Raw genomic sequence first — 26,573 nt, 5'->3', positions numbered from 1 at the left:
TTCTCTGCGAGCCTGGCAGTTGCCTGATGCCTTGCCTAACTTTACATCTGGGGACAGGGCTTGCTATTAACCTGAAATATATCAGTCTATTCTGGAGCACTAGGGGATTACAGTACTGTTGCACTATCAGATTAAGAGTGGACTCCTTTCAAAAGACAACAACTGTCTGCTACTGCTGGTAATTTAAAAAAAAAAAAAAAAAAAGCCAAGGGAATCAATAATGGAAGGATAAATTCAAGGTGAGGAAGGTTCAATCTTATGTTTTCAAGTGTTTTGTAGTAATGCAATATACCATTATTTTTATTTATTCATCTTAATGCAAACAGTATCTGACTGAAAGTTACTATGCTGCAAGCTGAGGCCCTACATAAGGATAATCTGCATTTATTTTGTCAAGAAGTGCATTTTAAGCAGTGTATTACCAGGGTTCCACCGACTTGGAGGTTTTTGGTTTAGAAAGTCTCTCCATGGAAAACAGCTCCTGCTAAACGCAACTGTGGTTTCTTCTTCTGAGTCAACGCACCAGCCAATACCAGGTTAGAACTCTAGTTTTAGAGTGGTTATCCAGTCTGGGCTTCCATACCACTTAGTGCAAAAAGACCTTCACCCCTCTCCATCTCAAAGCAAATAAAACCAGCTTATACAAACCAGTCAGTGACATAACTCAGTGAAGAGGAGTAGCAGCACAGGCTTGACCACAGGACAGTGAGCTAGAAATACCTTTTTTCTATAGCAGTTCACTTCCCTGTGGTTCTGGGCAAATCATTTAACTTTCCCCACAGTTATCCACTTGTACAAGAAGGACAATTATACACAGTTTCTTTCCTTGCTGAAAAGCAACTTGCTGTATTACAGAACTTAAAAGAAAGGGAGGGGTGTGAGGTATAATTATGAAATATTTCTAAACTCTTTAGTAAAAACAGTTCAGTGTGTAATATCTATCTTGCCACTCCCAGCTCCAAACCCTGACACTGTGACTTGGGAGCAGCAGTTCCTATTGGTCTGCTAAAGACAGCAATGACATTGTCATTAGCAGAAAAAAACCCTGAGCATACTGGAAATGTATCACTGCATGGAGCACCCCACACAGAAGTCACTCAATATAGTCCAGTACCTGTCTATCATAAGCAAATCTCTTCTATCCCCTGAGAAGATGGAGAAAAAAAGACATGGCTCCTTCACTATGCCAGAGGGCATATCTTCTTCATCCATCAGGCTTAACATGTAGTTAGAGCCATCCTGTTAAAATTTTAGTAACGGGAGTCTTAAAAGCTGCAGGCTACAGAGAAAGCACATTTTCGATAGCCCAGTATCTTCTCCCAATTACTCTTTGTCAGCTCACTCTCAAGATCTGTATCTCACTGAAGGTCAATTGTGATTGAAAACACGCAGTACAGACTCATTCATGGTAAGAGTAAAAATAATGAAGACATATCCATCCCAAAACAGTGCATGTTCAAATCTAGTAGGAAACCCAAATAGGATCTGTTTCTGATTTCAGCCGGCAGGACAAATGTCACAGTTGAGAGGGACAAGGAAAAGAAAAAGGGGAGAGAAAGAGAGATTATGTGCTTTTACAACAGCCTGGGATTGCTGTCATGTCATCATTCCCCCGAGTGTTTGCCCTTCTGCAGAAGAGATCTGAAAAGAACGGTCTCACACACTAACTAGGAGGCAACTGCCTGAAAATTCAATTCTGGGCCTGAAGAATGGGTAAGGAAACCACGGTCATCATCTTCCAACTCATTTAGAAGGGCAGATGTCTTTTTTTGAGGAGCGGGAACACTCAAGGTTTTAGCATTGCCTATAGTGAGGTGTTTTCTTTTTTTTTCCCCATCTGAAGTTTTTTGAGTCAAGACATTTAGTAAACAGAAACACAAAGAACAATATAAAGTGCTATGCTAGCATTCAACTATCAGGACAGAGGTAAAACAACACAATCACAGCAATACATTTTCATGAGTAGGCAATGCCTTGAAAGAGTCACTCTGAATTTAGCAACCTTCACGTCAAAGCAAATAAATACTGTGTAACGACAACATAGTATGAAAAGTCTAAAGATATCTTTAAAACACCATTGCTGATGAACTCAGTTTTCTGTGTGCCTCCAAAGATGTTCTCTATCACCACAGTAAATCTCCTTTTTTTCACGCAGGAGAACAGAATCTCTACCAATTCTATGAGAACTACCACCTTATGAATCCCAGAGACCATGGGCAGCATCCTGTGCTATCTCTGGTGGATGTCCTCCTCAACTAATAATCACCTGTTGCTTCTTAGCTTCTGAGATCCAGTAAGACCACTGTATCAGAAGTTATGTAAGAAAAGAAAGCAGCACAACTCAAGAGTGAAAAATAGCAAATTCAAGCACCCAAAAAGAAAGGTAGAAAGTAGACATTTACAACAAATTATGTCAAGGAAATTATTAAAAAAAAAAAAAAGGAGAAACATTAAGATTATTCAAGAGGAATTTCTGAAAATGAGTATAAGGATGTGAAGAATTTTTTCTTAAACTAAGAAGGACAAAAGACAATTAAATCTATTGAGGAGTCTGCAGAGAAGTTAAGTACTTTGTTTCATTACTCTTTAAGGAGAATAATGGGAAATTCTTTGTCAAGGGATACTCTCTCATGGGAAATCAAGAAATTGCTTGTGGATAGAGAGGTCTCTAAGGAAAGGACAATTTAAAGACCTTAGCAGTTCTGAGGAGAAGCTTAAAAACAAAGCAGTGGGGTTTTGGAACACTGACCTCATTTGGATCTCCTATCCCACAGCAGGTGAATGATATTAAGATACAGACACTGCAGAACAAACAAGTGTAATTCAAGGATTACAGTTCATAGAGATTTATTTGAGTCAAGAGGCTGGACGTTGAGACCAGTTAAAAGAAAAGACAAGCAAGTATTTGCACCAGTATTACTCCTGCAGAACAAAGCAGTGCAGCTTTGTAAAGGTAAATAATGTACCTTTACTCCTTTGAATTTGACAAATGCCAAAATGAAAGATCCAGCAGATATAATAGATCTGGGCTTTTGAACCACAATCCCCAGTTCAATAATTATTTTAAGGTTAAGATTCTGCCAACAAATAAAAAGCAAGTTTCTGACAAAAAGAAGTACACATCTGTCTCTCCTCTGGAGAGAAAGGCCCTGGATGTCAATGTCAGAGATTTTATCAGCATGCTAATACTCTGAAGTCAAGAGATAGCAGGCAGGTGGATGAACTACACGCTGTCAGTAGATATCACTTAGGTAAGCTGAAAGTACCAATCCATTCAAGACAGTAACAACAGCTTAAGATCTGCCCACCCAGACTCTTCCACCACCTACCTCGACTTGGCACCCACAGCCATGCAGTAGGGCTGCAAGTCGCATCAGCTCATCAATCCTACTGATAACAAATATATTCATTTTTCGATAGGGTTAATTTTCAGTCAGATAGATGAACTGATTCAGCTCATGGGGCAGCTGCACAATCTCTAGAGTTCGAGAAACAGAATAGTCTTGAGAGAGCAGCACGTTTCTCACAGTAGCTTGAAATGACCATAAGACCATGCCCAAACAACAGCAGAACAGTTTCATATTCACTTTCCACTAGGCCAACAACTGAAGCCACCACAGGAGACAACAAGGCCCAGACAATGTTGCCACCAAACCATTTTCCAAATAGACAAGCTCCTTTTCCTGATGCCTTTGCAGCTGGCACTCTTTGGTCATGCAAAACAATTCTTTTCCCTCTAGACACTGGACATCTATGGTTCCCAATGAGCTTTTATATGATTTTAATATCTCTCAGCTAGTAACTGGACTAAGGCATATTTCGTGGGGATCACCAAACCACTACCAGTAATTACTGAGTTGGGCTGAAATTCACACTGGTGATTTAGCTGGGAAAGGTCCCATCTCAACATCCTGAACCATTCACTCTCCGCATCGAATTTCTTCTGAAATTACACTTCAGCGATCCGACACCCCCACCCTGCCTGCAGGACGAGCCTCCTTCCATGCCAGTGGTTTAGACAACAGGAGGTTGCTCCTTATTTTCCAATGAATGCAGTCATCAGAGTTTTGTCACTGCTTTATGAAGAGCTGATCCAAGAGGCTAATTCATCCTTTCCTCCAGGATGATCTTGTATAACGAGAAAAACTTCTCCACACTGAGCTCCTGCTTAACTAACCCTTCTGACCGGGGTCTCACAAAGCTAAGAAGAGAACAAACTGTGAAGTACCCAATTTCCCCGTGACCCCAAGAAATTTCCCTGGCCTATCTACACAGACTATTAGGTCCCTCAAGTTATTCTTGGTCAGTAAAACTCACTGGAGAGTGACGTCTGCCCATAACTTCTTCAATCCCTTCTACTAAGAATTATTCTAGTAGGTGATCATTTCCCCACTCTGTCCAGAACCTGGGGCAGTTCCAAGCATGCCAGGTTCACTCCAAGTGGCACCTCAGGGAGCAGGAGGCACAGAAATACTTTAGTCATCCTCCACACTTAACATGTATCAGTTAAGATTTAGTTGGCACTTGTGCTACTTTCAGCCATTCTGCGCTTAAAAGCAGGGAGGCAACATGGCCCACCGTCTTGTTCCATTAAAAGGAGGAAAAACAGGGCAGTTCAGCAAGGCAACAACTGGAATTGTCACACACTGATGTAAAGCTCACATCAGTGCCAAGGTAATGCCTTCCCGCTTCAGGCACATCTATCCATCTCTGCTATGGTCCATTTTCAGCTATTGTTGTAAAGGTTTCTTTGACCTCCCTGCACTTAGGTTATAGATCATGTAGATTTGTGTAGGTGTTTTCTTGGTTTTGTTACTCTGCAGAACTAGAAGTCAGTCACCAAACAGACAGAACTAAAGTAGAGATTAAAGAAAAGAAAGGAGAGGGAAGCCAGGTTTAGTGACCGTAACGCATTCTGTAGAGGAGATGCTCTATAAAAGGACTAAATATCCATCCCACCAGAGCACATTTGTAATGCACACATTTCTGGCTACTAAGGTACAGTGCCAAACATAGCAGTAAATCCTCAACTGTTTGGCAGATCATCTCAACACAAACATTACTGAAAACAAAGAACAAACGCATCCAAAAATTATTTTTCTGGGATCCACTTGCTAAGGGAATGCTCAATAAATATAATTCTAAGTAGGCTGGTACTTCATGGAAATGTTTAAGAGTCAACACCCTCCCCACCCCAAAATAAAGAAATAGTTCATTAGAATTTCTACAGTTCTCCAATTCAATTTATAATCTGCTTTGCAGAAACCAAAGCAGTAACTAGCCTAAGGTGCCAGCATCAGTTCTGAATATGCACTCAAAGGATTCACTCACCAATTAACATTGATTCTTTCTGGTACTCTTTGCTGAGGTGGCAGCGCTGGGTCACACAGGACACGTATCTCTCCAGAACATACCAGCACATTTCATAGTAGAAAGGATAACGGAATTTAGCATGCACCTGAAAGCAAGATCAAGACTGTCAGTCCATGGGGAAGGGAGAGAAGTTTGCAGCACAAGGGCCAGTCATCATTCTCATCATGTTATCAAGAGCACAAACAGTATGCAGGAGGGGGAGGGGAGAGAGGGTGGGAGCCGAGTGAGATGTATGCCTTCAGCATACAAAATGAGGAGACTGCCTGCCTGCCTACCATGATAGCATCATTTCTTGGTTCACTAATTTGTATCCTCTTGGGGTGGTGGGAGAGGAAAGGGTTTGTGTTCTTGTGAAATCATGAAACTGACGGATGGCCCCTACAGTATTATTTACCTACTGTATAAACATAGGGTGGTCACATACAGATGTTAGTCACTAGAACTCAAGTTAAAATAAAGGATTTTAAAATTTTATTTCCTAAACACTATCACACGATTTTTATCAAAATGGCAACATTACCTAAAATGAGTCAAGCAGGAAATACATCTTTTTCAATTATGGTCTTCACAACAATTTGATTAAACAAATGAACACACAAATTCTCAATTATTGATAACTACACATTAAAAGTAAAAATCCCTTATGTGGTTTACACTTAACATTTTGGTAGCAAGTTAGCTTTTGCCACAAACAGAATAGAAAAGCAGGATTTTGACAAAAGATCCTGTCAAGCTGTGCACTTGTTCTTACATCTCAGACCTGTTGTTCTCACACAAAAAGCTTATTCTCCAACACTATGTATTTGTGAGATTATTTCAGATTCGAAAGAAAACAAAGTGGGTTTCCTTCCTTTCTAACACAGTTTTCTATCTATGGGAGGTCACTGTACCAAAGAAGAATCTGAGAAGCTCCTAAAATGCAAGAACATACGTATATTTATTGTGATTTGTTAAAAATGGATGCCATGCATCTTGCATGCACTTGTACTTACACTGTACACTTCTTTCTCCTGGTGGCACCAAAATTTGCATTTTGCAGGCTTGTGTGCATGCATTGCACTGGGATTATAGGAACTGCTTTAAGACATTCTATGCGTATTAACTGCTCACCTAGCCAAGAGGTGTCCACCCACCTTTAATGAAAAGCTGGACTGCACCATAAAGGAGCATTATCTTAGAAAGCCCATTTTTAAAAAACAAAACCAAAATACCACCCCACCCCAGATCACCCAAAGCCCCAAAGTCTAAACAGAACCACTAACCCAGCACCTGGAAACTCATTCAGCTCTGCAAAGCAGGCATTGTCAAAACATCTGCATGGTGATAAAAGCATCCACTTGAGCATATCAGTGACTTACTAGTATGCCCATATTTGAAAACTGTCCCCAAGGTAGACAGTCAAAGAACTTGTCTCTATTCCCAGGACACAGGAAATGCAAACACTTTTAGCCGTAAAAAAAAACGTAACGAAGGGAAAATACACTGTATTGTCCCACTAAATGTATCACAGTGCAGGATTTCAATATTCCATGGCAATTCCCAAAAGTTAAGATCTCTTAAATTCAACACAAATGTAGCGGGTAAATCTGAAGTGTATGTAGCTATGGGTCATGCATCCAGTGATGATACACCTTCCCAAATGTTTCCCTGTGTTGTTTGTTACAAAGCACACATACCAAAAAAAAGAAGAAAAAAAAAATAAAAGGAAAAAAAAGTAAAACCCAAGCAACAAAACAACATCCCCCTAAATGTGAGAACATTTAACCCCAGGGCCTTTTTGCATTGGAGAATATTTTTCCTTTGGTTTAGTTATTTGTCATAAAGAAGAGATCGAGTCACTTATCACTATTATGGAACACAGGGGAAATTAGCCATGCTAAAATATATGCTAATAAAGGAACTCAAATTTTTCCAAGAGAGCACTGCAGGAAACAAAATTTGCAAAGAATTGACTTACAAACAGGAAGCCGCCTTCCACCCCTCAGCCTTCAAAAGGTTTTCAGCCACATGCCTGGGAATATTAAAGACATCATTGCTCAACATTTGTTGACAGATTCTGAGCTTCACCAAATTTAGTTGTTACCAATGTTAATTCAATGTGAAAGACAAGGCAGTAATGCATGCAGTGCTCCCATTATGTATATCAATCTTTAATATTCAATTTGAGTTCCTAATTGCCTCACTATCAATGTTCCAACCCACAGCAAATCCCTCCATGCCTCTGTAATTCACTATTTGCCCAACAAGGCCCTGCTTTTACAAACCTTCAGAAGTAAGAGCTACCATATGAAGCAAGAGATACTGTGCAAAGATCTACAGCCTTTTGCCAGTAAAGCAAGTCTAACAGTGCTTTAAAAATCTTTTAAAGTTTGCCTTATGGAAAAGTATAGAGGAGTACGTCCTTCATTATATCCTTGGACATTTATTAATTATAATGGATGTGAACTGCATTATGTACATGTCCATACTTTTTCCATTTTACACTTATGGTCAAATGAACTCGGGGTGGGGGGGGGGGAATAAAAGAAAGAAAGAAAGAAATTAAAAATGTCTGTGATGAATTTAAAGTGTAATATCTGATACAGACACTGCCAGAGGACTAAAACCCCCACCAGCAGGGAAATACACTAGATCATCTAATAGGCATTTCCAGCTCTAACTTCTGTGATTAATAATTTACAATCCACTGAATAAATTTTTTAATTATTCCTGTACAGCAAGAAAAATCCTCTCTGGAATATGATCCATTTCTTCAGTTCAAAGTGAAATTATTTGAGAGACTTATATCCCCCTCCAAAAACAAACCAAAAAACCCTAAGCAAGTAAGGCACACATTTTCCTTAAGAAAGTATTAGTCTCTTCCACAATGTCCATTAAAATCATTACAAACCCCACTTGTGTTTAATCAATCTAATCACAATACTGAAAAACAATTTCTGATTATTTACAAAATAATTACTCTATCCACTTAAAATATTATCTTACATTCCAGAAAACAAAATCAGTAGCAAACACCATCATCTGTGAGTGACCACCTTACGTATGTATTTTGAGTGCTTTTGTCCCTATCTGTGTTGAAATATTTTAACACAGTTAAATTTAGATGAGTTGGGAGTAAGTTTGACACATTCTTCCTCTTCAGTAATACAGAGCTGTAACACCCCTGTGCCAAGATGATGAATCGCTGCATGGCAGCCTGCTTTGCAGTTATTCAAGCTGGTCTAGCAGAGAGCTAAACAGCTTGGCCTATTTGACTAGCTGTTAATTGGCCTCTAGGAAAGCCAGACTGCAAAATGAGAGTCTCTACAAACTGTAAGGCTGGAGAATATTTGTTTACCTCAATTGCACATTAGGAACTGTTTCCAACAATAGACATGTTTTTTATTACTCCTTAAAACTATTTTTAAATGGCTATAACCCTCTTAAAAAGTCTCCCAGGGATATGAGAAATTAAGCTAGAATAAGCATGACAAGTATATAAACTAGGCAATTTTATCAGGCTGTAAATCAGCATTACCATTTCAACCATGTATTTATTCTTGTCTTAGCTGCTAAGACAATAACAACTACACCTAGCATAAAAATGACTTTGAATATCAGCAATCAAAGATGATTAAGCATTATATAGCAGGTTTAAACACAGTGAAACCTCCATAAAATTGCTCTGTGCAAAATGAAGAGGGGAAACACACCTGTATTACACTTTGATTTGAGTGTGGCAAATTACTTCGTCAATCACATCATGTAATTTACTTCTGTGCTATACACAATGGAAAATCAATACTGATGAGAAACTCATTTGCAGTATGTTCACACTGGCAAATTTGTGTGAACTACATACTGTACCGAGTCTGCTATACTAGCCAGTGTATGAATAGAATTATTTGAACAAAGAAATTATTTGCTTTGCCCATCAAATTTTGTCAAGTAGTACACACTAGAATCCTATTTTGAAAACATTTACCCCTTCAAGATTCCTGCATGATATTTTTAGGTTGGGGGATGGTGGTAGTGGTGTTATTATTTCTAAATAGCATTATTGATTTTCCTGCCTTTTATCAAATTTCTGTATGCCTTAGTTGCACAGCTTATATTTTGTTTCTGTCTAGAAATTCTTGCTATTCTTCGACTGTTCACACAGCTTTGTTATTATATGGCTGCCTATGAGCACAAGTTTGTGAACACAGGTGCGGGCTGTGCATAACACATTGCTTGCACGCAGCAACATGCAACCGCTGAAATTGTTTCTGCGAAGTCATGGAAATTCTGGGCTGTTGGCTTTCATTAGTCTTTTTTAAAGCACTTTATTTTTGGAGGGAAAATGTTAAAAAACTACACAGACTTTGAAGAAAATCTAAACTAACACTGAGAAGACTAAAGGTCTGATCCGGGACTTCCAAATGCTGCAGGATCCTTTTCCAAAAAACTGTGACAGGACATTTTCAAAGAGGCAGATACCAACTCCCAAAACCTCCCCACAGGATCAGGGTGCTAGTGACTTTTAAAAGGCATTTCAGTGTAAGTGGCTGGTAAATTCCTGAAAGTTACCAAAATATTTGACTGTTACGGGGAATTCTGCCTCCTGGTATAAAAGCTTAGGAGATCAAAGCTGCACCCAGCTTGCCAAAGAGAAGGGCCTGACATGAAGCACTACTGAGCAGTTACAACCCAAGGTGTGTGATCTTGGGTTGCTCAAGTCCTCTGGGAACAAAATGTCACCTTTTATACAACTTCAGGAAAAAGAGCGTTTCCTTCCCATCTTCCCCACAGACATCAATAGAAATAACTTGTTTCTGGCATCAATCCTTCCTCCCAGTCTCCTCTTCTCCATTCTCCATGCCAGTTGCCTGTGCTAGCATCCTTCCTGGCAACAACACACCCTCCCCTTACCCACCTGCAGCATACATATCTGGCATATACTGCTGGTTCTTATTTACAGTCACTCTGAAAACCTTCTTGTGCCTAGCACCTCTGTCTAGCCACAGTGAGCCCCTTCCTGCTTCTGCCATCATAACTCTTTCCTGTCCAAGTCCCTTTACGCTTTCTTAAGACACTTGACATTCTTGCCTTGGGACACATATTCAAAGCCAGGCTGAACTCCACTCTGGTCTCTACTTCTGCTCTCAGCTACATTCCCGCTGTTCCAATTCCCCTGAACTTCAGCTTTTGTCTCCATCTCTCTTCCACTAAGAATTCATTTTTCTGCTTAATATTCCTTCTCTTCATTAAAATCACTCCAGGAAACCAACTGCTCCCACCACTGTTCTGCAATGTGAAGATTACCAGGCCTTGTACCCCCTGTGAAGTAAGGGAGGCTGGAGGGAGGACACCCTTCCTCTCACACAATCAGAGATGTACTTCAAAACAATACATATTGCTTCAGGCCTATGTACTCTCACTGCAAAGAAAGCAATCTGGGGTAAAAGCCCACTTGGAGCCAGAACTGTGCCCTCTTGTAGAGGTGACCAACAGTGAACTGTACTGATGTCCAAGACATACCATTTTAAGACCTTTTAGTGAAGAAGAATTGCAACTTCCTGCCATTTTGCCAGTCCAAGTCTCCATTACCACCACAGCTGGCAACCATGCCAGTGATTTACCAGCACTGCCTCAGTGCAATGCCTCCAAAACAGTCAGCCACAAAAAAAGTCCCCATCTGAATTTGCACATACCAGTGGTCCACTTTTGCATCAGAATGCTACAATTTTCTTGCATAGCTTATTTAATAGCTGACTAAACCAATGGCACTTCCTTCAGATTCTGCTACTTTATGAAACTGCAAAGTATATGACGACTAGGTGTCCTGTTTATTAATCAAGGATAAAATTTTCGCTCCCAACAAAGACGCCGCACAGTAACCTCCTCCAAGATGTAATACTCTTTCCATCAGGTAGATGCTACAGCCAGATGAACATCACTATGTTCAGATTAATGTCCCACCCCAGATTCTCTTTGTTCCAAGAATTCCTGCACAGTATCGAGTCATCGTAGAAGAAAATCCTGCAAAGTATAGAAGACGTCATTTCATACGCAACTTCTGTGCAGCTTTGTCAATTCAGTAGACAGTAGAACCATCCTAGTCCCATTAGTTCTCCAGGCTCAGGTATCCATTCCAGGTGTGCACAGAGAGATGATAAGCAGGGGGTTACCAGAAGTACCAGTACAAAGGTCTGTAAAGCGCAATATGTTTTTGTGCAAAAGGGAAGGTGTTTTATGGAAGTTTGACAGGCAGACAAAAGACACAGAAGGGACACGTCTGTGGGAACTAGGGAAAAACAGATGAGTAAATCCCACTAAAAATAGCCAACATTTTAAAGTCTCCTTACTTCACGTTTACCTCGTTTCAATGACTCTGACACGGAGATCCCATCAGTTGTTTGTCAGAAGGGAATACGAGGAAGAGACTATGAGAGATCATAGTCACAAAGAACTGTTCAGTTAAAAAGAGAATCAAGTATCCTTACCCTTGTTCTGTCCTCAATTTCATAGATGCGAAGCTGCATGGGAACATTAAAGCTATGCAGGATATTTCCACCAAACACCAGAGAATCTACTGGAGTATAAACCGCGTGTATCCACCCTAGAGAGGGAAAGCAAAGAACTGAGAATGCCTCATGCTATGTAGTATTACAGAGCAATTTATCATCAAATTTTAACAACCCCATGAACCCCATTCTGCAGGGGATAAGAGGTTAAAGCAGTGAAATGTTAAATGGTATGCTCGTAGCCACACTTTAAGACTAGTCATAGCAGGAGAATGGCATCTTACGGTGTAAAGTCTTACAACCCTCTGTAAATTGGGTTCTTCTATTTATTCACAGAACAGTTACAGTATTTACTGAGAATGCGCAAGCTTGTGACTCAACCACATCCATGACTAAAAAGTAAATTCAGTCTGTTCGATACACTTGGCTCTCCGATATATCTACTGGCACCTCCAGTAGGGTTGCAAATCATGTTAGCAGTGGTGTGGGCTAGGGCTGTGGAACTGGACTGAGTCACATCAAACTTCTTTCACACCAGCACCAGAACATACATCTTCAGATGTCAACAATTTCAAATTATTACCAGCCCTCCTTCAGAGGTGAAAGTTTCATATTCTATTATCAGCTTCCTGAAACTACCAAAAAAATCTTCATCACTGCAAGCCCCAAGTTAGGGGATTTAACATTTCCAGTACTGGAGCTGATGAGACTGTTCTGACCCAATCCTGCAAGGGACTGAATTCATTTCACAGGCTCCAAAGCAAGGGAAGAATTTTCTATCACAAAGAAAATTCAGGCGTAGCAATTAAGGCAGCCACACACCAGCTCTTCTGCTTCTGCATTGTTTGCTTGGTATGTCAGCAGCTGAAGGACTGGCTATGCAAGACTGTAGCCTCTGATCTCTGCAGTGAAAAAGGAATTGATCTTGCTAATGATCTGGAACCCACAGAGACCTGACACTTTTTTTTTTTCTTCTTTTTTAATGAAAAGCATTACAATTTATAAACCACCAGACAGCAAAGCAACATAGGGGGCAGTCAATTTTCTCCTAACTGTGCAGTACTTTCCATTAAAGCTGTGGCAGCTTTCCTTCACTTCAAGATCAGTGAGGGAGCAGGAAAATGCCCTTCAGCCTAAAGGGTTCTCCAGCTAGCAGCCACAAAAGCTCTCCTACGCAACAATCTTTAGATGGCAAATGCCTGCAAAGCTGAATCTCAGAAGTCCTTGAGCCACAGCACATGGCAGAACTGGGGCTTTCATTTAAGGGCATATTGGTAGGAGAGAGACAGGAAGGAAAAGAAACCACCACTAGAATTTTCTCCCTAGAAACACAACCTCATCACTCTGGATACATTCTTCTGAATTTCAGAATCACAGAATGGTTGAGATTGGAAGAGACCTCTGAAGGTCCAACTCCCCTGCTCAAGCAGGACCACCTAGACCCAGCTGCCCAGAACTATGTCCAGGTAGCTTTTCAGTATCTCCTAGGATGGAGACTCCACAAACCCCTCTGGGCAACCTGTTCCAGTGTTCAGTCAATTTACAGGTCTGATTCCATATGATAAATGTGACGCATATAAAAAAGCAAGTGGCTCATAGCTCTGGCAGCTCTTGGTATTATTAAATCTTTCCTGCTCCAGTTAATATAATTTCAGTTACAGAGTAGCTCACAATGATCCGGTCTGTTTACTACTTCCAAATCAAGAACAACCAACTAGAGAGGAATTTCTTTTTTCATGTAACGATAGCACAGCAACTACATACATCAACACTATAAAAACTCTTCACAGTTGAAGTAGTTCACCACCTCACATGAAATACATCAGTCTGTACTAAGAGCAAACTACTGGGAAAATAAATGATCTTCCCGATCCTAGTCTTTGGGAAGGAAAAAAGATCCAAGGTCAAGGAAGTTGGGGCCGCTGCTTCCACTAGGTAATCAAAGATTTATGCGGTTGGGGGAAAGAACGGAAACCACGTGCTGAAGCAAACATGTTGGTGGGTCCCCAAAGCCGACTTATTGGATAGGTGCTGAAACACAGGGTCAATTTGTGTAACAATTCACCTTAATTGTCAGGTTTAGAGATGAACAAACTGAAGCTCAAAAAAGTGAAATGACTTATCCATGGCCACACAACTGAGTGGTAGCAGAAGACACGTCAGAAACAGCCAAATATCAGCAGAACACTGAGGAGTCCCCACTGCTACTTCCCACTGCAATTCTCCCAGCACAGATCAGACAATGTATAAACACACTGGAGCTGGCAGATGCAACAAGTTATTTTAGTGGAATGATCAACAGCATTCTAAATACAATTTGTTATCAAATATTTACAACTTAAGTAAAAGGAGTAACTGAGCTGAAACCTGGCTTTCTAGTCCTATATGAAAGGTAGAAAGGAGATATCCTTCATCTTACAAGAAATAAAATAAAATCCCATCAATGCACTTGTTCCTCAAGTGTATGCTTTTACTACAACCACACAGTAGCCTCCTCCTACAAATTATATTTCCTCAGTGAAAATTTCACACTGGATTGCAGTTGGTTTCATTGCTTCTTGCTCTTTGGGTTTCATTCTCATCAGACTTTCCCTGGCCTCTTGACTCTGCTCCCACTAGATGCCAAGGGTCTTTATGTTAATAACTGCTAGACTTCCTCGGTAGTAGTCTCAATATTTTGGGGAGAAATGTGAAAGGATCTATCACTGGCTTGAGCCAATGCTCCAACAAATGATGTCCCAGACATGACAAACCCTCAAGAGAAAGATTAACAAACATGAATATAGATTCAATCCTGTATTGTTGAAGAGCAGGTAGAAGTGCAAATTCAAAGTCTTCCTTAAAGTATCTGTAGAACCAGAGGTTGTCTCAGATAATGTATTTAATTCCCTACTTACATTTTAATCCAGGTCTAAATTCATCTTACAATTGGTACCTTCAACTCCTAACTTCTGAACTAACTAAACACTAGGTACTTCAAGATTAATGTATTTCTAATAACAAGACTGAAAATACTGCTTTTTGTGACAGTTCTCAATAACAAAACCCTGTAATAACGAAGCACTAAAATCCATCAGGGTTGGGAAAATAAAATTAAAAATAAACCAGAGACCAAGCAACAAACAGAAAAGTCATTAACTGTAAAGTCCTTGGAAGTGAAGTTCCTACCCCTCGCCAAAGCAGGGTGTAGGATGATTTCCAGGCATAGCTCAGAGATGGGTAAGAACGATGCCTGTGGGTACCATCCCTTCACTGTTGAACAGCATTGAGCTAGGCACACAGCTAAGTGCCAGGGAATCCCTAGATCTCCAGCAGTTCATGTGCTCCCACATGCAGGATCCAGCCCACAGTCCCTCTGCCAGCTACAGGACGCAGCCCTGTCAAAGGAGTCACCGGATCATAAAATAGATTCTGGCCACTCAGCTCTACAGCATTTTTCAGTTATACTGCATCCCAAAATAGTTTTGACTTGCCTGAGGAACATACGTGCAATATTGAAACTGCAGAGACGCAAGCACCAAGAGATATTCCAGAGACGTAGGACACTACAGGCAAGATAAGGCAAAAAAGATGGAGAATTGAAAAGATAGAAAACCACAGGAAGATCGGCACAGATGTTAAAAAGAAGAAGAAGAAAAAAATCTCCTGTTCTAACATTAACAAGACTGTGTATGGAGAAAAACTGAAGAGGCCAGCACCAGAAAAGTAGAAGTAGGAGGAAACAGAGATGAGCAGAAAACAGGAAACAGTTTCCATGAGGGTAATATATTGTGGAAATGAGCTCTGAGAACAGATAAGCTTGGATGGCACATTCAATTCATTCCCACAGCTTAGATACAAGCACGACTCAGAAATAAACTGAGGAAGATGAATGTTCATTGTGACCATCTGCAAACAAGAACACCCATCTTCTAAGCTTCCCAATTACAAAGGTTTTTCAAGAGGAAGATAGACCTCCAGAATAGAAGCAAGCTGCACGTATGCGTAAGACAAAAAGGACAGCCAAGAGGATTGCTTTAGTATCATCCACACCAATACATCCCACCTGTCTCACCTTCAGCTATGCTGTAAGTTTTTGCCAGATGAATTGACAGGTCTGTTGAAATGTACGATCAACTCACTCTATGCTGGACAGCTTGTCATGTCTGCTCACGTATGTCTGCATCGTTCAGCTCTCACAGCAAAAACTTGCCACAGCCTCCAATACAGACACCTCTGAAGCGAGTGTCATCAATTCTCTCCTCAGTGACTGCTTTCTACTGTTTACATAAACCCTGGTACTACTGCACAACCCTAAATGTTTCATGGGTTAGTGCAAGACAGGAGATAACATCTCTCCCCTTGGTAATACTCTCCAAAACTGCAATATTCTCAGAAAAAGGAAAGCAACACAGAATAAAATGCCACAAATTTAATTTTATCCTTAATGCCAAAAAAAGCACTGGAGTAATATCAGAACAAATGGATTAAGGACTGAAAAAGTCAAAAGTCAGTGAATAAGATATTGTTCATTTTTGGCTGAAATACACAAAAAAAAGCACCTGCTAAACATTATCTAAGGCTGCAATTAAATCCTATAGATGAGAGAAAGACATACACTGTGTGGCTTCAAGGTCTAGTCATGAATTAGAAAGCTCTTCTTCATGGGTGACCAGTTTCAAACCAGCCTGTGTTGATAGTGTTAACGACTGAGTGAACGTGGAACCAGCCCGTCCTTCCTTCGCAGGTTGGTCTGACAGCTCGCAGCTGGAGCTCGCTCTCAGTGCGGCTCTCAGTGCGGCAGAGCGGCTCCTGCATGGCCACTGCACAGTCCTGCCCTGTGAGCAGGGTACTTCAGAACACACACCAGGCACACCAGCAACAAGCTGAGCTAAATGGGAATAGATGGCTTGGAGAGTACAGACACTGCATAGTCACTGTTCACAACCCTCATTTCAAGCCTCAACAAGAAGACCGTCCACTTATAGTTTTTCTGAAGTTGATCTTTTTTATTTCAGTTCTTGGTGACTAATGAGTATTTTTTTCCTTCCCAACACAATTGTAGTTTATGAAGCCAAGCCAATATTGAGCAGGAATTCTATTCAGGAGGCTCAGAAATACTCTCAGCTGATTTACAGTTACAAATTATTCCACCACTCCTAAGATACACTTGAATATTTAGATGTTATCATCTCTAGTAAATCAAGAAGGTAAAATTAACAGTAACAAAAGCTTTTCTGAACAGTTAAAAGAAAGATATGATCTCATTATCTTTTGAATTTTATAAAACAAGTATTATTAAACATTGCAGACTTGTTAGAAGATTTCAGGGGCCTGCAAATTCTTACTGTACCTTCAAGGATGCAATCATCCATCTGAGAATAATAAAAAAGAATATTAACTTATAAAGTTATGGGGCAAATAGACTACAAGGTCCAAGCCAAAACAATGGTGCATCTGTTTCCATTAGTAACTGAACAGATATTTTGCTTTGTGATATAGAAGGCATACTTATTTTCCTGCAATTCTACAGCAACTTGAGGTGGAAAAGATGAAATATATATGTCTTAAAAATAAAAAGTGACTGAAGAGATAACCTTAGAGTGGGCACTGCCAGCAAATGAAACATTATTTCTCTCATCTCAGAAGAGGAATGATTGCATCATAATAGCGCCCACAACCAAATATATCAAGGAAACATCACGTTTACATTTTAAAAGTAAAAAAAATTACTAATTTTGCCCTGGTAGTACAAGTAATACATACAGCAACTCTTAATCTCACATCATTTGATAAGAATTAGGTAGAGCACTGCAGAGGAATAGAACTAAAAATCCAACATTATGCTGTCACCTTCTATCTGAAACAGACACCCAAGGCAAAAAACCGCTCCTCTCTGATCCTCTCCACTGATCTTCACCACTTGGCCCCTAAAGGTTCTAGGCATGGAGGTTCCATTAATGTCAGTGAAAGCTCCCAAAATGGGAAAAGCTAACAGCAACCAAAAATAGCCAGGCAGCTATGCAGCCCTAGCACAACTCTCCGCAAAAAATTTACCAGTCAGATTTTAATAGCCTGTCATTCTCCTTGATATAAAGACTATATGCTACCTTCTGGCCCCACTATGTAATAATTTATCAAATACTGACTGGCATAGCAGAGGTGACCTAAGACCGCACACTTGTAATAGGCAGAATCCTACTGTTAACCACTGATACAGTATTTGAAGCACTTTGAATCCTTGCAAATACCTGCCTAGAGTCTAGCACAGAACATCTTTCTGTCCACTTTCCTTCCCAAAAACATTCATCTGAGAAAAGTCATTATTTCTGCACTTGACTGGAAACAAGAACTTTGGAGCACTCTCATGTCACCATACTAATCGCCACAGACCAATGAGAATATTTTGTTAGACTGCGGCTCATTCTTCAGCTCTCAAGAAATTAAGAGAGACTATAACAGCATGTTTCCATGTCAAAGGCCCCAAGTGCATTGTAAAGAATGTAAGAAAAACAAAATAAAACAAACAGCTTACTCCTCCATGGAACACTGCCAACTCCAAGGTGAAACACAACTCTTATAAAATAGACTACAGCAACACTACAGAGAAGTTTGAAGAGGAACCAGAAAGGAACACCATGTCCAGTTGACAGTAAGTTACCCTGTCTGGATTTTGATCATAGGAATGTCTAATAAAGCAGCACTGCTGAAGTGCTCTACAGTATCTAACGGCAGTCCATTATTCAATTTTCAGAAATAATAAATGCACAGTGGCTTCTTGGACCATTATTTTATGGACCATGTAGTGGTCTATTACTGAGACCATTACTGTCAGATTTAAAAAATACACAAAAGTCACTCAAAATGGCCTGGCTACTTGAGGATTTCTGCTCCCCCATAAACACAGCTCTCTAAACTACGAGTTCACGCACATCAAAACATCTCATCTCTTCAATGTACTCACATTAAAGCTACGTATTTGCAAAGCCTACAGTAAGAACACCCATGCAGAGTCAACCCAAACACATACCTGCTCATGAGTCTACTGCTTCTGACCAGCAGCAGAGGGTCAGAAAAAGACCGTAAGAAACAGAGGATTATTAGAGTAACCCTTGGTAGTATTAGCCATCTCCTCCCAAAGGAACCAAAACCAGTATTTTTGCAAACTTTCTTAGACCAATCACACTGCAAACCCTGGAATCAAACTGTATCCGCAGAACTGTGGCAACTTCCTTGGAGGTCAGCAAAACTGGTCTTCACAAAAAGAGAAGAAAATCCAAGTTTATCCATATTCTGGCAGACTACATTATCAGTAACAATCCAGAACTGGCTCAAGTTTGCCTTTTCAAGGCAATGATTACTACATAATGATTACACTCTTACTTCACAATATTAACAGAGACAAATACTGCAAGACAAATTTTCCACAAGAGACTACCAGTTGGCCTGCTTCTGTATGTCCCAATTTTGCATGCATAAACTCTCTTGAATTTGAAGTGCAAGTGTCTACACCAAGCATAAATACACACGCATGAAAGAAAAGGTCATTTTTTGAAAGAGAGGTCTGGTAGGAAATTGAGGAAAAAAGCAAACAAGCTTAACATATGTCAGACTACTGCAATATCTTGTTTGTAGAGGACAACAGGGAAGGAGGAGAAGGAAAATATCCATGTCAGAGCTCCATCACCTACCATCAAAATGACATATTCAGCAAAAGTAAAAGACCCAAAAGAGCAACTGGATTGACAAAGGATTAATTTTTCATTTTGTGTATGCTTAGTTTTGAGCTTGGGTTTAGGTAACAACAGTGATGTTTAGGAGTACAGAAGAGAAACTAATGTGGTGTTCAGAGAATCAAGACAGAAGGGAATTGGATGCATAATGCGCCACTTGAAAAAACAAGTGCAAGGATAGAACTAAAAGATGGTTTACAGAGCATAAAGACTGGAGTGGCAGGTGAAGGGCAAGAGGAGGTGGGAGAAAAGGTTCCAGTGAAGTTATGCAGTGATGTAAAAGGAGAAAAATACTTGAAGTAAAAAGAGAAGCACTGAAGATATTAAAAAAAACGAGTAATACATTGGCGTTAACTTAGTAAGCAGTATTTCAAACAGGCTGTAGGGGAGCAACCAGGATGTAACAGAACAAGTGCCTGCATGCAAGCCAGAAACATGTGCCTACAGTAATCCTGAGCTGTAGAAATCTGAGGGATGCTGCCCAAACACTGGTTCTGTGTGTCCCTAGCACAGTGACGAGAGGTATCTAAACTACTTCTCTGTAACACCACCACAATGGACTGCAAACACTTCACATCCTCCCTGCCAGTTGTCACTGGACACACACAGAGTACAGAAGAAAGCTACAGTGGAAATAATACTGAACAAGCTCTAGATTTGATTGTGACTGATAAAATTTATTGTTTCCCTACTGAGACAATAACTGAGCACTGAGATTATGCTTTTCCTCTTCCAGATCATCACAGTTTATACCTGAAAAGAGAAGCTCACTCTATAAAGACTTTCCCTTCTATTTGGCATGTGGGTCAGATATGCAGCATCCACTGTCCACTGTACCAGAGTAAGATATATTACCTTGACCAAATTTCATCTCTGTTGAACACTTAACCATATGAAAGATTAAACATTGCTCATGGTAACATACACAGTGCAAACACCCTAGGGCCGTAGCATTCTTTAGTAATGTCTTCCTGCATAAGGACAAGTTCTCTCCCATCCTGGGAAAACAGCAGTCAGATTTCTACAGAAAAAAATAATCATTCACTGACACGGGTAGCAACTATAGCTTCCTCCCCTTTTGAACCTTCAGCTATTTTAACATCTTGAATCTACATCTGGCCATAAACCTCAGCATGGCACAATATGGTATATTTCTCAATCAACAATTATGCTGACATCAGTTTAGGCAATTATATTAATTGAAAAGGCCAGGTTCCTAGTTGATTTTATCACTTTACCACAGACTATACCAGAGTTGATCATCCTTGACTCATCAGTGGGAACCGGTGAAGTGGGAGGTGAGAACTTGTAACGGTGCATTGCTTGTTTGGAGAAGTCCTATGGGGCCACAAGGCCCCAGACACAGTATCCTTCAGAATCCCAGCTTACTTCCCCCCACCCCATACTTAGGAGGGACTCGTAAAGTGCTGCAAGATGCACCTTGTCCCATAACAACTCACTATGCTGACAATACTTAGCTCAATTTCTCCTTGATACCACAGCTGTGATCATGCCTCTCAGTGCTTTGCAGGGTTAGAAGCACAGGTAGAAATTAACTGGTTTCAACTTAATCCTGAAAGGATGATGGCAGTGATGGAGAGGAAAATACCCTGAGGCCCTGGTGAGCACTATAATTATGCCTTCTGTAAGAATAATTCCCATTCTTGTCCAAATGGTTTGTAGTTTCAGGGATTTACTGGATCTAATGCTGATCCTAGATTCTCAGAGAAACCTTCCATGTCCCACAAGCCTATGATCTCACTCCCTCATGTGTCTTGCTACAGTTCTCTCTACCTACTTCATCCTTACACTGCTACGGTGTAATAGCATTTCTAGGACCACCCCCAAAAATTACCTGAAAACAGGAGCAGAGCAGGATATTTTATGAAAAAGATCCTTTGCTGAAATGTTCTCCATTCACAGTCCAGCTGAGCACTAGCTGTATCACTCTTGTATCACTTTCTGTGACCAGAACTGTAATTAGAAGGTATTTTCCTCATGGATGAGTTGAGGCTGGTCAAGAGTTTAACAGGCTCAATTGAAAGTATAGGACACACTGGTTTTACAGGCACCATTTATCAAAACCTAAACACTATGAACGCTTATAAAGTACGTACAAAACACATGCAAACATTAACTAATGTGATACACACACAAACCAGAGCAAAGAGGTCATAGGAATTCACCTGTTTTACACAGCTATGCTCAATTCACTGACCTGGAATAGCCTTTAATTAGGCACTTCCATATTCTTAAAACAAATGTAGAAATAATGCCCTTTCACATAAATAAGAGATTTGCAAATAAGTTTTCCAAACAAAATACAGCAAAAAAACCTGAATCCATGAGGTGCTTACAGAGAAATTATTCATATCTGCCTCTCAAATATGGCATGGAGCCTAAAACGTCCGAGGTATTGGCATTTCTGTACTTTGGGCTTTCCTATGAAAACAGAAACTATAGTCAAAAAACACATTTGGAATCACTTCACTTCAGCCACCATGTTACAGTTGTGTCCTGCACAAGCTCCCACAACTTGCTGTATTCCAACTGCTGAGCATGACTAAACTAACATACAGAAAGTCTTATTCGTAGGAGGCTGTTCACAGGGGAATGAAGATAAATACGAAGATGCAGTAACAGGATCTAAGCAAACAGCACAGGCACACTCAAACACCCAGTTCAAACAGTAACAGCACATTCTGACCTGTTTCAAGGGAAGACCTAATTCGTTTAATGGATTAACTCCTCCACCCTCAAAGACATTTTGCCTGTCACCTCCCAGGCTGATTCTTACCAAATACTTACAAATGTGCAAATCTGTGGCCTTCAACTGACACTAACAACGCTGCCTAGTCGGCAAGAACATTGTCACTGTCTTCGCATGACCTGCATTCTCTCCTCCTCCAGGATTAAAAAATAATTATCCTATCTCCACAGAGTAATTCTAGAGCTGAAAAACTACCAACCTGTCTTTCTGCCATGTAGAAAGACTACCTATATTTATTTCCCTGGTAAGATCCACCAGACAGAGGCAATGTGTTATATCATTATAAACAAATGTATGGTCCCATAATAGTCAAAAAAGCAAAGCCCAATATCATCTTAAATGAGGAGTGTTACAGATTGCATCATCTTTAATCCAATTTAGGCAGGAGCAGAAAGGGCTGAAGCCACCAGCCTTCAAGGCAGCTACTATTTGGTTGCTTTGCAAGAAGAGCCTGAATCATGCAACACAGCTACTGAGGTGGGCAGTACTGTAAAAATTAAGTGTGTCTGGGCTACTGGAAGATGTCCAGATTCAGCACAATCTCCATCAGCAGGAATTCTGAAGAGTTATGACAATAAAATAAAGTTGTTTCCCCAAGAAGCAACCCTGAGAGAGCACAGCACCTGCACTTCCATGTACTGGAATCTCCACTGAGCTCCATCAGGGAATTGAGACCAACCTCTGGCCAGAGACAGAGGCAAAGAAGTAGGATACTGAACTGCAGGTGAAACCTGCTGGAAGAGATCACAAAAACAGAAAAATATTTTTCCAAGAAAGCTAACAATAGTAAAAGTATGACTCTGATGAGAAGTGGTGGACTGACAGCTCCAGAGACCCAAGTCCTCTCTCCTTTTCCCCGGTACAGCACAAGTGATTTCTGCATACACTTCCTCACAGTACATTTTTCATCAGTCTGGATGGGTCAATTTCTGGAAAATTAAGTGCATTCAGTCCCTAGCCTTTCTTTTGCCACAGCAAATAAAGAGGTCAATATGGGGTTTACATGTGAAGAATTGTTTTACAGAGAACTGTTAGTCAAACACAATTCCAGCAATTCCAAAACCAGTTAGTTAACAAGGGATACCTGAAGGAATGAAGAACGTATAGCCCTGTTTCAGCTCAATTCTTTGGCATCGTTCCACCCTGTCTCCCAGAAAGATATCACTTTGCTTTCCTGAGAGAACCCATTCTTCATAAAGTTCTAGATTCTGCAGAGTGGGCGGAATCAGCCAGAAGATCTAAAAATAAAAAAAACATTTAACTATTACCAACAGTCAACAAAAATAAATCACTGAGAGATTCCAACAAGGTTATCATGCGTTAGACAAACGAACACATAACACCAAGCCTGCTTTCTGCATAAAACGCATGTTTTCCAGGTGTTGTACACAGAGGCACACAGCAGACAGCAGCAGCAATTAGTCCATGTGCTGGAATTGGCAAGATAACTGTCAGTTGTCATCTCTCTTCCATGAAACATCTTATTCAGAAGATGCTTGCACAGTTTACTTTCAGTTCAAAACAGTGCGTTGGTATAGTACAACTTAATTGGACTATATAGATGAACAGTATCTGTACCACAGAGATGTTCAATCTGCTGTATTTATTTCAGTTCCCACCATACGCTGTCTACACTAGAATTGGGAAAAGCGACCTAAAACAGTAAAGATGTGAATGTAGCCATACATGCTGTATATTTTAACGTTTCTGTAATATTTCAGTTCCGGCGTGGTGTGCATGTGCACACTAAAGGAACATGGAATCTCTAAAAGGAAACAGAAGCTCTAGCTACAGGAGACTTGTGAGGGCACTCTGACCCAACAAGGGTATACACAGCCACATACTCGCTGCAATACACTTCTAAACCATTCAGCAATAGCAAACCTAAAAGCACCACCACCAGCAAGTAACACATTTGATATTTCAAAATAAATCACTCATTTGTTTCGTAAAGGTGAATGGTGTCCTTCTAGTTCAACAAACTCCAAGTGCATGGATAAAGCTAGCTGAAATAGACTGATCACTGACTAGCCCCCCCCCCCCAAAGAGAAAAAAAAGGAAAAATAAAAGAAAGCAACCCCTCCCCTCCATAAGAGACACAGAGGAATAAAAACAAATATCAAACAAGGTTCACCTACCTTCCCCCCACGGAAAACGTGATACCACACTGAAGTGCCACCAAAATCAATATGAAAATCAGTGAAGCATCCTTTCACGCTCATCAAACAGTACCTGTAAGCAGAGTGAAGGACAAAAATGAATCAGTCTGAAAAGGTATTTTTCACATCTTAATTTGCACAGGTTAACTGCATGTGCGATACTGTTTCCACCAATTAAGTTTCTGCATTTATAATACTGGGATTTGTCTCATGAAGTAACTATAACTAGGTTTCTGCTGAAAAATTCATATCTCCATATTTAAGTTTGCTATTCATACAACTGGAGCGAAAGCTTTCAGAGTTAAGGAATGGAAAAACATTAAAAGTTACACTGTTCAGAAATATTTCTGATGCCACTGCCAATCCCTGGGGTGATCGGTTTAATGCTCTCCTCTGCTGCCCGAGAGACATAACCTTCACCAGAAGTTGTACACAAATTGCTTCAAAGAGCAAAGTTTCGAAAAATCTAATTTGCTTAGAAATCCTCCTGAATGTTCTTTACCTACTTGCCACTAATGCCATTTTTGCAAGGATTGGGGGACAGAAACATCATTTGGCAAATTAACTCCTTTTTGTTCACATTTCTAGGCATTTCTGCATCAAAATACATAAAGGAACCAGCTGGCAGCATCGCTAAGTATCAAATCCACTATTTTTTATGCCGTCTTGATTCAGGTTTTCAAAGCAGCTTAAAGTCAGCATCACTGAAAAGAGATGCAAGAGCTCTCATCTTGCTGCATGAATCTCGAGTCTCCAGCCACCATCTGTAACTAATGGCCGAATTACAGCCACCCTTCTCGCTATAGGCACCTTTGCAAATGCAGGAAACACACACCACTTAACCCACTAACCTCTTTTCCTTGTTCCGGTCTCCGTTTCATGGCTTTTTTTTTTTTTTTTTTGGGGGGGGGGGTATGGAAACAGTACCAGAACGGGATTTATAAAAAAAAAAGAAAAAAGGTTTCATTTAACTGTGTCTTTTTCTCATCACATTCAGGTAGAGAGAATCTCAGCAGTATGCAGACGGCGTGCAAAAGTCCCTCTAGATGATAGGCTGGAAAGGACCTTACCATGTGTCTGCAGAAGGCTGGCAAATCAGAGAGACTATAGGTACATAAGAGCCCGCTGCCTAGCAACCACATCCCGAGCCGGAGTTGACAGAATGATACGCAATGCTGTCATGAAGACAGTCAATTTGTGGGCTTCAAAAAAGGTCCTGCGCCTTCATCTCACAATTAAAACCTCTCCTTGTGCAATTACACGTCTCTCCTCTGCCCACTCTGGAATTTTTTTCTTTTTTTTTTTAATCCTTCAGAAGCAGGAAGAGAGCTTTTTCTGCCCCTGGGGTATTTCAGATGCTTCAAAAATCACAGCTAGCCAAGAAGCTGTCTAGACTCTCAATATGCTCCATTTCAAAATATGAGTCCTACCCTCCCAAACACTTTTTTTTTTTTAATTTCTCCTTTTATGTTTTCTCTACCAAGATGTTGTTGATTACAAGTCAGATAGAATTTAAAAACAATGAAAGAAGCCCAGAAAGGAAGTTGCCTTTCTTCCAGCCAAACTGCAAAAAGTCACAGACTCAATAATTGCTCACAAAACAAAAAAACAAGATGGAAATTCTAAGTTTGTGGGCAGTGTTGAGTATTAGAGGTTCACGTTGTTTTAAAGTAAAAAATTCAAATCCCTTTGGAATCGTTTTCAGTTTCCAAAAGGTCAGATGTAAAATACACCACGCTAACAAAAATTTTCTAAGACAGCGCTACCTACCAACAATTATCCATTCATATTAAGGTATTCTGAAAGAGCATAAATGGCCTAAGCATTAGGCAGTTTTATTTATTTCTCAGTAGTCAATAATTTAAACTTGAAGCTGTCAATTGGTTTGTGTTCAGAGAGAAAATAACAGGATTGAATACTCTGTCAAATCAAAGTGCTTAAAATTAGTTTTGTGAGAAAACACCAAGGCAGATATAACTGTGAACACGCAACTCTTCCCCCCCCGCCTTGTTTTTCCCCATTTTCCCTGTTTTCTTGAAACTCCTCTAAACACAAAAATTTCCATTCCAATAAA

General features: G+C 40.2%; 1 protein-coding gene across 13 annotated transcripts in view; it reads right to left on the bottom strand.

Moving 5' to 3' along the window:
* Positions 1–26,573, bottom strand: part of KDM2B (lysine demethylase 2B) — a 127,407-nt gene that overhangs the window by 52,751 nt on the left and 48,083 nt on the right. For 11 of the 13 annotated variants that reach the window (XM_052798012.1, XM_052798013.1, XM_052798010.1 and 8 more), the window contains 4 exons: positions 24,479–24,572; positions 23,425–23,578; positions 11,838–11,953; positions 5,332–5,458 (listed from right to left, as the gene is read on the bottom strand). In XM_052798012.1, the coding sequence (XP_052653972.1) occupies positions 5,332–5,458; positions 11,838–11,953; positions 23,425–23,578; positions 24,479–24,572 (491 nt within the window). Of the gene's footprint in view, positions 1–5,331; positions 5,459–11,837; positions 11,954–23,424; positions 23,579–24,478; positions 24,573–25,005; positions 25,146–25,350; positions 25,370–26,573 lie in introns of those variants that run through there. The other 2 variants (XM_052798022.1, XM_052798019.1) reach the window with 2 other exon arrangements.

Source organism: Harpia harpyja, chromosome 9, assembly GCF_026419915.1.
Source record: "Harpia harpyja isolate bHarHar1 chromosome 9, bHarHar1 primary haplotype, whole genome shotgun sequence".
NCBI lineage: Eukaryota > Metazoa > Chordata > Aves > Accipitriformes > Accipitridae > Harpia > Harpia harpyja.
The sequence above is the reverse complement of the archived record's forward strand: the minus strand, read 5'-3'. Positions and strand labels throughout refer to the sequence as shown.